Source organism: Salmo salar, chromosome 20, assembly GCF_965601325.2.
Source record: "Salmo salar chromosome 20, fSalSal1, whole genome shotgun sequence".
Lineage (NCBI taxonomy): Eukaryota > Metazoa > Chordata > Actinopteri > Salmoniformes > Salmonidae > Salmo > Salmo salar.
In genome coordinates this window covers 36738145-36751654 of record NC_138310.1, presented here as the reverse complement: position 1 = coordinate 36751654, position 13510 = coordinate 36738145, and the positions used below count along the sequence as shown (strand labels likewise).

Genomic DNA, 13510 nt, shown 5'->3' with positions numbered 1-13510 from the left:
TGCCTGAGAATGTCTTTGGTCAAAATGTTCTGTACTATACCTGTAACCTGGGCTCCACAGCAACCGGCTCCGCTGCCACACTGTTCTCTGAGGCTGGACAGCTCAGACTCCAGCATCTCCAATCTGCTAAAGATGTCCTTCATATCGGGCATGTGGTTGTCACAGCCACATGCCTGCTTGGGGATGTTGATGCGGTGGGTGAACACGATCTGGTTCTCTCCATCCATCGTGTGGTCCTTGTTCTCCGTGCCCTGCATGTTCGACTGGACTGGACTTCGTTTAGGCTTGATCTTGGTTCCTCCTGGGCTCTCCATGTCTACGGAACACAGGGAGCTGGAGGGGACGTTGATGTTGTAGACGTGGTTGAAGACCACTGGCTGGTCAGGGTGGGGCAGGGTCAGGTTCTTAGAGGGTTCTCTCAGGGTTTCTCTGCGGTGGCGGATGATTTTCTTGACCAGGCCGGCGCTGGAGAGTTGAAGCAGCACAGCCACGATCACACAGCCTAGGAGCAGGCCTTTCATCACCATGATGACCAGGTCCTGTCACGTCCTGCTGGGGGTGCTTGTGAGCGGTCAGGGACGGGGGAGGAGAATGGAGTCCTTCTATCTGGGAGATGGCGCAGATTCCCTTGTGTGTAAGAAAGAAAGAAAAAAGAAAGAAAGAAAGAAAGAAAGAAAGAAAGAAGAAAGAAAGAAAGAAAACAATGTGAATAGAAGCAGAAGGTCAGCCTTCAGATAAACTGTATGTATGAAAAAGAAAGGAAACATCAGAGTTGAGAGAGATTTTGACAAATACTGTATGTTGTAGTACAGTAGCTACTTTATCTATTTACAATCTCAACCAACTCTCAATTCTCAAGTTATGAAACTCAGAACTACGTTGACATTTCTAGTTTGCTCTTGCTAGCCAGTATGGAGCTGACAGTGACAAACACAAAACACCCTGATACACATGGGACCGTGTGGCTGCAGTGAAATGTCATAGTATCCCTCTAAAAGCAATTAACCTTCCACTGTCCCCCTCCAATACATGATCCTGTTGCAGCCTGCCTGCCTGCCTGCCTGCCTGCCTATCTGTCTGTCTGTCTGTTTCCCTGCCTACCTGCCTGACTGCCTGCCTGTTTCCCTGCCTGCCTGTTTCCCTGCCTACCTGCCTGTCTCCCTGCATGCCGGTCTGCCTGCCTGCACCCCATCTCAACCCCCCTGGTCACAGTGGAGGACACAGACACTTAGTGGATGACATTGTGGCATTATTTGGTCTATTTCTCTGAGGACTAACACTGCAGGGACAATTACGGCAGGGGTGGTGTGTTGTGACCTTGAGTACTGCTCGAGCTTATTCTCCGTCCGGGTTTCTCATGACAGGCTGCCATAAACAGCAGGCAACACCTGCATGTGGGGTGTGGGGAGTGGGGAGTGGGGAGCTACCCTTCTCCCTCCCCTTCCCGACTTTCTATACCACAACCGAAGCTGACAGATTAATACCAATGAGGGGGAGACCATCTGCAGGTTTCTGGCTAGCCTAGTGGCGCACGGAGTGGCCGGGTGTTCAGTATGCGCACCAAATGACACCCTATTCCCTTTATAGTGCACTACTTTTGACTAAGCCCTAGGGGTATTAGTTAAAAAAAATAGTAAACTGTAAAGGGGATAGGGTGCCATTTGGTACGCATCACAGGGCTCCCCAAGGGTCAGATCAGCATTCACCTGACCGCTCTACAGACTGCCATTCAGCTTCATTTGGTAACATGATTCTTTCTACACCAGAAGTTACTTGGCTGTTTGGCAAGGCTCCCGAGCATTGGAGGCTGCTTTAAAAAATAAAATAAAATAATTTCATTTATTTCACCTTCATTTAACCAGGTAAGCTAGTTGAGAACAAGTTCTTGAGGGGAGAATGGCTCATAATAATGTCTGTAACAGAGCAAATGGAATGGCATCAAACACATGGAAACAATGTGTTTGATGTATTTGATATCATTCCACTGATGCCGCTCTAGCCATTACCATGAGCCCGTACTCCACAATTAAGGTACCACCAACCTCCTGTGCTCCTGCAACATGTTGTTTCTTTTAAGAGTAACGGTCTGCTGGAAAATGTGCCAAGATTGAATTGTGGTTTGGAGACAGGCAGTAAAAGTTTGTTTTCTTTCCTTTAATCTTGTGGTTAGATAAAACATACAGGTTAGTTAAAGTATTATCCACTGTAAATAAAGGTTAGTTAAAGTATTCTCCACTGTAAATAAAGGTTAGTTAAAGTATTATCCACTGTAAATAAAGGTTAGTTAAAGTATTCTCCACTGTAAATAAAGGTTAGTTAAAGTATTCTCCACTCCAAATACAGATTAGTTAAAGTATTCTCCACTGTGGGCAACCGAGCTTGAACGTGAAGCATAAACTACATGTTCTGTATGAACACAAGAATAGATGTTGACGTAAAGAGGGGATTTGTGAAGACTATTCCTAACAATAAGGTATTAAGTAACCATTAGGTCACTTTGTGTAAGTTAAGAGTGACATATTTAGAAATACCTCATTATTGGCACATTATACGTGGGGACATGAGTGTAAATACAAATGTAACAATGGATTTCATGCCTTCAGAAAAAAGTGTGTGTGTTTTGTACCCCAAGCTAATTAAATACGAACTTTTCTGCCACATCTATTTGGTGTTCCTCATCTTCAGTAAGTACATCATTTCTACACTCTCCCCTGTGAGAGCAGACGGTGGGGGGCTGACAGCCCGGACAGTCATATGCACAGGGAAGTCATGAACAGGTAATATCCTGTGCTGTGAGGAGCTGCAGCTGCTGTGCTTCTGTCTGCTCGGTCTCCTGAACCGGGGCTGGCTGACGTGTGATTAGGCTGGCTGACAGATGAGCTCCAGTCACAGGGATACAGGGGATGGGATCCCACGGCTGATCTCAGCTTCAGCAGCCCCACGTAGCCAGCCACTGATTAGACAGACAGGGATGAGTACCTCCGTGATGGACGCACAGTAAGAGCACTAATGTAGCCTGCTAATGGGAGCGCTAAGATCTGGACCCTAGGGGTGCTAAAACGCTACCCCCCACCTCACAGGCACACACACACACACACACACACACTCCACTGTGCCTGAGCATCGCAAACCAGGGATTAAATCAACAAAATAGCCAGAAAATTGCTTTGAGCTGCTGCTGGGGTTTTAGTTCTGGACGGATGGTTGGCTTTCTCACTTTGAGACTGGCTGGCTTCTCTCCACATGGACCTCTAAGGGACCCAACCCTCCCTGAGAGACAAAACTACTCTTTGTGTGAGGCATTATTTAGCAAATCTGTGGCTTTGGCAAAACACAGTATTTTTCAAAAATAAGTGGAAAGGAATAAAACATGTCTAATCAGAATCAACTATCTACAGACAGGAGAAGCTAATGCCAGCTACTTGTGACCATACGGTTATTATTAGATGATACTGTGAATAACAGACAGTTGTAGCTTGTTTCTACCATGGGAAACGGAGAACACGGCCACCCCTCCTGGACTTCTGTCAGCAGACCCCCATGGCCATGGTTCGACGCTAATGCAGCTGGTCGCTGGCACACACACTCAGACCTGACACTATTTGACTGCTGCTGCTTTCTAATTCTCTCACTTGTTTTTACTCTATTGTTAGCTTCTCAGACCGCAACAAAGCCAGTTGGCTGCCATGTGGCCAATGTGAGGGGAATTTTTACGAACCTGCTGGCTGGCACACATATTTAGTGCAAGTGATCTAAATTAGCTCAGTATTGTATGAGTGGTACTGAGCCGGCAACACTTCAGTTTTATACCCACCCCACGCAGAGGACAGCTGGAAATGGTTTCAAACAAAGTCCCGTCTTCAAAAGCTTCTCATTCAAAACATTGCAGTATTGACTATTCATCTGTCTTAACAATGGTGCCTATTTAAGCAATAAGGCCCGAGGAGGTGTTCTTGCGCACGACGCAACGAGGAGTGCCAGGTTACAGCCCTTAGCAAAAATTTGGATTGATTAATTCGAAAAAATGGCAAATAAGAATGAGTCTACACATCTCAAAACAAGCAAAGCAGCATTCTTCTCTGACCCTGCCATATGGACATAGATAATGATCATGGGGATTAGAGTCGATGTCTGCACCCCTGTGGAAAACCAATTAGCATAAAAAAAATCCCCATAAAAATCTGTCAGTTCAAAGTTTCTCAGTCCAACGCATCTCTCCGTCCAAATACTGCAGTCTTCTCACAAAATCGGTTTATCCTACAAACTATTAAGACCCCTCTATGGAAAGATGAGACTCACAAACACAATGGTGTTCTCCGTTTTGCTCTGAATTCGGTACAGCCGATGGGGCTTGTTGGTAGAGCCGATCTTCCAACCTCTGTCTGTAGCATCTGAACAGTGTGGGCTGCACACTAATAGGACGCCTCTATAGAAATTTGTGGATCTGGCTATTTCAGCCACACCCGTTGTTTACAAATGTAAAAAATCGAGCACACAGCCATGCAATCTCCATAGACAAACATTGACAGTAGACAGGCCGTACTGAAGAGCTTAATGACTTTCAACGTGGGACCGTCATACTCAGTTAGTCAAATTTCTGCCCTGCTACAGCTGCCACGGTTAACTGTAAGTGTTGTTATTGTGAAGTGGAAATGTCTAAGAGCAACAATGGATCAGCTGCGAAGTGATTGGCCAGACAAGCTCACAGAACGGGACTGCCGAGCATTGAAGAGCGTAGCACATGAAAATTGTCTGTCCTCAGTTGCAACACTCACTACAGAGCATAGTGTCAACTGTAAAGTTTGGTGGAGTAGGAAAAATAGACTGGGGCTGTTTCTCATGGTTCGGGCTAGGCCCCTTAGATCCAGTGAAGGGAAATCTTAACACTACAGCATGTAATTACATTCTAGACAATTCTGTGCTTTCAACTTTGTGGCAACAGTTTGGGAAGGCTCTTTCCTGTTTCCGCATGACATTGCCCCTGTGCACAAAGTGCATACAGAAATGGTTTGTCGAGATTGGTGTGGAAGAACTTGACTGGCCTGAACCGAACCCTGACCTCAATCCCATCGAACACCTTTGGGATGAATTGGAACGCCGACTGCGAGTCAGGCCTAATTGCCCAACATCAGTGTCCGACCTCACTAATGCTTTTGTGGTTGAATGGAAGCAGGTCCCTGCAGCAATGTTCCAACATCTAGTGGAAATCCTTACCAGAAGAGCGGAGGCTGTTAGAGCAGCAAAGGGGGGACCAACTCCATATGAATGCCCACGATTTTGGAATGAGATGTTCGACGAGCAGGTGTCCACATACTTTTGATCAGGTACAGTAGTCTACATATGGAGACTGTTCAGCGCCAGAAATGTACAAAAATGTTAAAAAATAATAATAATAAATGTGTTTCCTGATCTTTCTTATATCTCTCAGATATAGGACAGACACTTCAGAACAAACTTATTTTGTATTTTTTGGGGGGGACTTTCTGTTGTTCCATGTAATGAATCTGTTATTCAATGCGGTTTAGATAGGGTTTAGACTGTTATGTGATCAAGGAATAGGGTAAAATGTGATAGCGTTAACTAGGTTGACATGATTTTGATTGATCAAATAAGGACGATCTACTGTAGCTACATTGCAAGCATCTGATGAAGAGATGAACAGTTTTACCATGTGGGTGTGGATACAATAAGCATGGTCCTTCATTTTCTATGGAAAATAAGAGATTGTGTGAGACAGAACTGAGACTCCATAGAGATTAAATCTATTCTCCAGAAGTGTTTCTTTACATAAATCTGCTTCTCATACTTTACTGTACCTCCTTGCTTTAGTCATTAGTGTAATGTAAGAACCATGGCACTGGATCTCCAACTCCAACCAATGAAAGCCATGATCGATCCTCCTTTACCTTACTTTAATCGCTTAGCATAGCTGCTACCATTTCACACGTTTTCCTCTAGTTTCAGGGGAAATAAACAATTATCGCTATTCTGTCGATGATTGCTTTTCCAGGAGTGCCTTTTATTTTCTTTCCTTGTCCCATCTTTCAGACACTGGAAGTTGTTATTTCAATTGGTTCTGGAGGAGCACTTTATGATTGATGAGAGGGAGCTTTCCGCCTGTAGAGGATTTCAGACGTTATATGCAGAAGCCAGGATTTCTTTCAAACTCAGTTCAGCCTGGCCCCCATGCTGCAAACTTAATTATCACTCTAGCCTACAGGGGCGGACTGGGACCAAAAATCAAAAACTAGCCCATTTTCTTTCCTTGAGGCCCCCATTATTAGCTAGACAATGAACATTTTGTGCTAAAAACCCATGTTATACAGGTCCACTGGGCTGAAAATGGACTACCAGTCTGCCCTTGGTAGTCTAGCTTAACTAATACTCACTGTTCCATATGGTACAGTCAAGATAAATCACTAGAAAAGACAACTGTTCACCACGCACAGTTTGGCCTGTCACTGCAACCAGTCTGTTTGGTAGAAAAGACTAACTATCGATAGAGCAGGAAGGAAGGCAAGCCTCATCATTCTGCGGGCACATGTGTTTCATGACATAAAGGCAAGCTACTACAGATCATGACTGTCTGCTAATGATAAATGGAAGATATGCCCGTGGAGTATAAGGGAAGCAGTTGCATTGCTGGAGTGTACTACTGTCTACCGTATCAGTCAGATAAACTATACAACAAACAAACTGAATAATGAAACAGTTTGGCACACTTGATGTGTAAAAGCTGTAAATATTCAATGATTTCTTCAACCAACTCCCAGGACTGTATCTACATCCCCAGTATGTTAAACAGGGGACAGGGAGAAAGCATGCTTGTCGTTTCAGTAGAAATTATCAAGCTTGCCTAGTTTTGTAGGTCACCCATGGCAAAGACGGGCTTGCCTTCCTTGGCACACACTCTTATTTAATCTGGGTCGCTCGTGAGGAGGTGAATGACCAGTTATTGTCTGTAGGATCTTTTCACCTTGAGAGACGCCATAAAAAATATCTCAGTGGATGTATACTGACCCAGAGTACCAGGCTCATTGACCATGGTATTAGAGTATGAGGCTCAATGACCAGGAAATTCTGCTCCAACAAAAGATCATGAGAAAATACAACACATCAAACTGCCACACTTACGTCTTCCATTCATTACAAAGCCTGGAAAAAAAAGATCAAATAAGTAACTCTCTCTTATCACATTTCAAGATGAATCTTTAAAGAGAAGCTTGGCGATAATGCGGACACACTGGCTAATATTGAAATGGTTTGATATACACAGAAATCATAATAAAACGCCTGCAAGGTGAAAGGGTTTCTACTTATGTCCTCTTCTGGAGCGGTTAAAGTGTTTGTTTCAATCTCCACGAAGGTCACAATCAGAGAGAGAAAGAGTGAGGGAGAGAGAGAGAGAGAGAGAGAGAGAGAGAGAGAGAGAGAGAGGGTGAGGGGGGAGAGGAGAGATAGTTGCTGAGGCCAGCACTATATCTGTATGGCTGAGAGTTATAATCATCAAACACAGAAATTGATTTCCTGTATGACTTATAACGTGGATTGAATGCGAGTGCGAGTGAGAAATGGGATCGATTGTAAACTCCAGCCCGCAGTCATGTTGTTGCTGCTCACCAAAATGGGTTTCTAAAGTTATCACCTTGCAACAATGGGAAACCCTGTGCTCTCTGTCTTTGTCTCGATCGATCATACAGTACACAACCCTTACTGATATTTCACAGTGTTGAACTGAGTTGAGAACGACGCAGGAATTCATTTTTGAAAACACCGTAGATGAAGCAGTCAATCAATCTCATCTTATCCATTCAAAGGGAGGGGAGGAAGGCACCGTATGCGTTAGAGGGATGAGGCTAACTGATGGTACTGACAGTGCCCATGACCTAACACATTGTCTCATTGGAAAAAACAAAGGAACACAAAAGGGTGCCATTTTGGATGCAGCCTCGAACGTAGTCCACTGCCTCTAAAAGAGCCCTCTCAGTCTAGTTTGCTAGTGGACGACTGGACGCAGGCACCCCTTAGACATTTATTTTCTCTGGCCTGGATACAATTTAAAGGGCAGTCAGTTGTGGCAGGTTTGGGCTCACTGATTGGTTTCAAAACAAATTGTTTTGAGCAATCATAATAAACACACAATACACTTCCATTTGTTTGGATGAAAGGCCTAGATGGTTACAACACAGAAACTGACCTCATATCTGGCTGTTGGACAAGTCACAGAGGTGATAAGGAATTTCACCTCACATTAAATGTAGCCTAAATGTGTTTGGTATTTCTGAGCTCTATACATTTCCATGTTGATGATGATAACTAGAATTGAATAATTGCAGAAATGCAAATAAACCCCACAAGATTAACTTTAAAGGCATAGTGCAGTCAAAACATGATTTTCCTGTGTTTTATATATATTTCCACACTATGAGGTTGGAACTATACTGTGAAATTGTGAAAATGCTCTTTTAGTGTAAGAGCTGTTTGAACAGACTAGCTGAAATGTCAGCCTGTTTTCATGGGATGGAGTTTTGGCCTGCCTGGTGACATTACCAGGTGGTAAATTAGTTAATAGACCAATGATAAAGAGAGTTCCAACCCTCTCTGCCAATAACAGCTAGTTTTCAGTTTTCCCCTCTCCACTCAGACCACTCCCAGACAGTCCAAGCAAAATTCTTGCTTGAGAAATTGCTCTTTGCTAAGAAGCTATTTTTGTTTATTTTTGACCATTTTATTTGAAAACAATCACAGTAAGGTACATAATCGTTACCCAGAAATTATATGATATTGAGATAAAAATCGCTGATGCATTGGACCTTTAAGAAACTTGAAATTGTAGGCAACTCTCTTTAAATATGCATACAGTCTTCGGAAAGTATTCAGACACTTTTTCCACACTTTGTTAGGTTACAGCCTTATTCTAAAATGTATTAAATAGTTTTCTTCCTCATCAATTTACTCACGATACCCCATAATGACAAAGCAAAAACAGGATTTTAAAACATTTTGCGAAAAATGGATGATCACATTTACGTAAATATTCAGACTCTTTGCTCAGTACATTCGTGAAGCACCTTTGGCAGCGATTACAGCCTCGAATCTTCTTGGGTATGACAGAACAAGCTTGGCACACCCGTATCTGGGGAGTTTCTCCATTCTTCTCTGCATATCCTGTATGTTTAGGGTAATTTTCCGGTTGGAAGGTGAACCTTCGCCACCTGTCTGAGGTCCTGAGCACTCCGAGCAGGTTTTCATCAAGAATCTCTCCCTACTTTGCTCCGTTCAACTTTCCCTCGATCCTGACTAGTCTCCCAGTCCCTGCCACTGAAAACATCCCCACAACATGATGCTGCCACCCCCATGCTTCACCGTATGGATGGTGCCAGGTTTCCTCCAGATGTGGCACTTGATATTCAGGCCAAAGCGTTCCATCTTGGTTTCATCAGACCAGATAATCTTGTTTCTCATGGTCTGCGAGTCTTTAGGTGCCTTTTGACAAACTTCAAGTGGGCTGTCATGTGCCTTTTACTGAGGAGTGGCTTCCGTCTGGCCACTCTACCATAAAGGCCTGATTGGTCGAGTGCTGCAGAAAAGGTTGTCCTTCTGGAATGTTCTCCCATCTCCACAGAGGAACTCCGGAGCTCTGTCAGAGTGACCATCGTGTTCTTGGTCACCTCTCTGACCAAGGCCCTTCTCCTGCGATTGCTCAGTTTGGCTGGGCGACCAGCTCTAGGAAGAGTCTTCATGGTTCCAAACTTCTTTGATTTAAGAATGATGGAGGCCACTGTGTTCTTGGGGACCTTCAATGCTGCAGAATTTTTTTGGTACCCTTCCCTAGAGCTCCACGGACAATTCCTTCGACTTCATGGCTTGGTTTTTGCTCTGACATGCACTGTGGGTCCTTGTATAGACAGGTCTGTGCCTTTCCAAATCATGTCCAATCAACTGAATTCACCACAGGTGGACTCCAATCAAGTTGTTGAAACATCTCAAGGATGATCAATGGAAACAGGATGCACTGGAGCTCAATTCTGAATGCTTATGTAAACAGGTATTTCTGTTTTAAAATGTGTATAAATTAGCAAATATTTCTAAAAACCTGTTTTCACTTTGTCATTATGGGTTATTGTGTTTAGGTTGCTGAGGATTTTTTTTTTATTTAATCCATTTTAGAATAAGTCTGTAACGTAACAAAATGTGGAAAAAGTCAAGGGGTCTGACTACTTTCAGAAGGCACTGTACAGTATGTTTCTAAACTAAGGGGTAAACCCTCAGAGAAGGGAGAATATTAAATAAATTATGTGTTACAATGTTTTGATTACATCCCCTTTTGGCATATAGTGTCACGTCCTGACCAGTAAAAGGGGTTATTTGTGATTGTAGTTTGGTCGGGGCGTGGCAGGGGGTGTTTGTTTGTGTGTTTCGGTGTTTTTGGTTTAGGTTCTATGTTTTCTATTTCTATGTTTAAAATCTAGTTTTCTATTTCTATGTTGGGGTTTTGGTAGGACCTCCAATTAGAGGCATCTGGTTGTCGTTGCCTCTAATTGGAGGCCATATTTAGTTGGGGTTTGTTTCACTTGTGTTTTGTGGGTGGTTGTTTTCCTGTATAGCCTGTGTTGCCTTACGGAACTGTTTCGTCATTTTGTTTAAGTGTTATCTTTAAATAAATTAAGAAGATGATCACTATACCCGCTGCGCCTTGGTCCTATCCTTACGACGCCCATGACATATAGCTTATAATTTTCCTTGGTATGGGAAAAGCATAAAATTACTTGCAAGTTTTAAATCGAAATATGGACTTATTTTTTTCTCGGGATGAAAGGGCTTGGTTTCTTATAAATCAAGCCCCATGTTATTGATCTTCCATGACCCTGGTGTATCTGATGGCACAGATAGCAGGGGAGTGGGGTGGTTGGTGTGTTCATGTCTGATAAGACAGGCTGGGGGTGGAGGACTGTGATCCCAGCACAAACACTTATCTCAATGCACTGCTAAGTCCCAAATTGCACCCTATTCCCTATATAGTGCACCTTAAAGGGCCTGTTCAAAAGTAGTACACTACATAGGGAATAGGGTGCCATTTGGGACTCAGACAATGAACAGCTAGTGAGATCACCTAGCCAGGGATGAACAGTATCACCCTAATTGAAACACAGGGTTGCTTTAGATCCTATCCCAACTTATCTGACTGTTACAAAAAATCAACACACATTTACAGAACCGAAAAGCAATTTCCCATTCTGACATTGAGATACAAAGACAAATAAGGATGCTGTGAATGCACATGGGAGGGGAATGGAATGGCAGGCAGACAGCCGGAGACTCCATTTTATTGTCAAAATGTCTCTCATCTCTGGATGAGCCCATCAATATTCTTTACTGCTGGTAACCCAACGTAGGTCTGTCACACACTGCTCTTGTAGTCCAGTCCAGATGGAGAGAACAGATACCAGTTGTTGTTCATGAGATCTTTTTTACATGTTGTTGGTGAGCTCCTGTTTATTAGTTCAACCTCTGTGTGGCAGGCAGTGCCGGGGAGAAGCTGCCTCATCTGCTGCCTTTAAAGCACATCTAAACATTAATTTCAGCAGACAGTCGTAACAACCTAGACCTCTATTCATTCATCCCACTTCCTTTCCTTTAGTTTTAACACCACACAGCAATGACAATAAAATCTGCTTGTGTTTGACTTTATTCTAACTACACTGCCTTCAGAAAGTATTCACACCACTTGACTTTTCCCACATTTTGTGGTGTTACAAAGTGGGGTTAAAATAGACTAACATGTTTTATTTTTGTATTATCTACACAAAATACTCTACAATGCCAAAGTGGAAGAACAATTCTTACTTTTGTTAAAAATGTAAGAAAAATGAAACACTAATAGAGTGTATCTTGATTAGATAAGTATTTAACCTCCTGAGTTAATACATGTAACAATCACCTTTAGCAGCAATTACAGGGGTGAGTCTTTCTGGGTAAGTCACTAAGAGATTTGCACACCTGGATAGTACAATATTTGCACATTATTATTATTTTAACAATTCTTCAAGCTCTGTCAAGTTGGTTGTTGATCATCGCTAGATAGTCATTTCCAGGTCTTGCCATGGATTTTCAAGGCGATTTAAGTCAAAACTATAACTAGGCCACTCAGGAACATTCAATGTTGTCTTGGTAAGCAACTCCATATAGAGTTGAAGTCAAAAGTTTACATACACTTAGGTTGGAGTCAATAAAACTTGTTTATCAACCACTCCAAATTTCTTGTGAAAAAACTATAGTTTTTCCAAGTCGGTTAGGACAGCTACTTTGTGCATGACACAAGTCATTTTTCCAACAATTGTTAACACACAGATTGTTTCACTTAAAATTCACTGTATCACAATTCCAGTGGGTCAAAAGTTTACATACACTAAGTTGACTATGCCTTTAAACAGCTTGGAAAATTCCAGAAAATGATGTCATGGCTTTAGAAGCTTTGATAGGCTAATTGACATCATTTGAGTCAATTGGAGGTGCACCTGTGGATGTATTTCAAGGCCTACCTTCAAACTCAGTGCCTCTTCGCTTGACATCATGGGAAAATCAAAAGAAATCCGCCAAGACCTCAGAGAAAAAATTGTAGACCTTGGGAGCAATTTCCAAACATCTGAAGGTACGACGTTAACCTCTGGGGCTAGGGGGCAGTATTTGCACGGCCGGATAAAAAATGTACCCGATTTAAACTGGTTACTACTCTTGCCCAGAAACGAGAATATGCATGTAATTAGATTTGGATAGAAAACACTCTAAAGTTTCTAAAACTGTTTGAATGGTGTCTGTGAGTATAACATAACTCATATGGCAGGCCAAAACCTGAGAAGATTCCATACAGGAAGTGCCCTGTCTGACAATTTCTTGTTCTTCTGTTGCATCTCTATCAAAAATACAGCATCTCTGCTGTAAAGTGACATTTTCTAAGGCTTCCATTGGATCTCAGAAGGCTCCAGAAAGTGGAATGACGTGTCTCCTGTCTCTGGGCGAAGAACAGCAGGAGATTTTGTGAGTGGTCAGGCTGGGAACAGTGACACTGGAGATGCGCGTTCATGAGAATTCTCCATTTTTTTCATTCAACCTTTGAATGAATACAATGTCGCCCGGTTGGAATATTATCGCTATTTTACGACAAAAATGGCATAAAAATTGATTTTAAACAGCGTTTGACATGCTTCGAAGTACAGTAATGGAATATTTTGACATTTTTTGTCACGAAATGCGCTCGCGTGTCACCCTTCGGATAGAGACCTGAACGCACGAACAAAACAGAGCTATTTGAATATAAATATGGATTATTTGGAACCAAAACAACATTTGTTGTTGAAGTAGAAGTCCTGGGAGTGCATTCTGATGAAGAACAGCAAAGGTAATCCAATTTTTCTAATAGTAATTCTGAGTTTAGTGAGCGCCAAACTTGGTGGGTGTCAAATTAGCTAGCCTGTGATGGTCGAGTTATCTACTCAGAATATTGCAAAAT

At 42.7% G+C, this 13510-nt stretch overlaps 1 protein-coding gene across 2 annotated transcripts in view; it reads right to left on the bottom strand.

Annotated features, from left to right (window-relative positions):
• LOC106580533 (tenascin) overlaps positions 1–13510 on the bottom strand; it is a 72950-nt gene that overhangs the window by 47158 nt on the left and 12282 nt on the right. For both annotated transcript variants that reach the window (XM_014161717.3, XM_014161716.3), the window contains exon 2: positions 41–627. In XM_014161717.3, the coding sequence (XP_014017192.3) occupies positions 41–527 (487 nt within the window). In that variant the 5' untranslated portion in view covers positions 528–627. The remainder of the gene's footprint in view (positions 1–40; positions 628–13510) is intronic.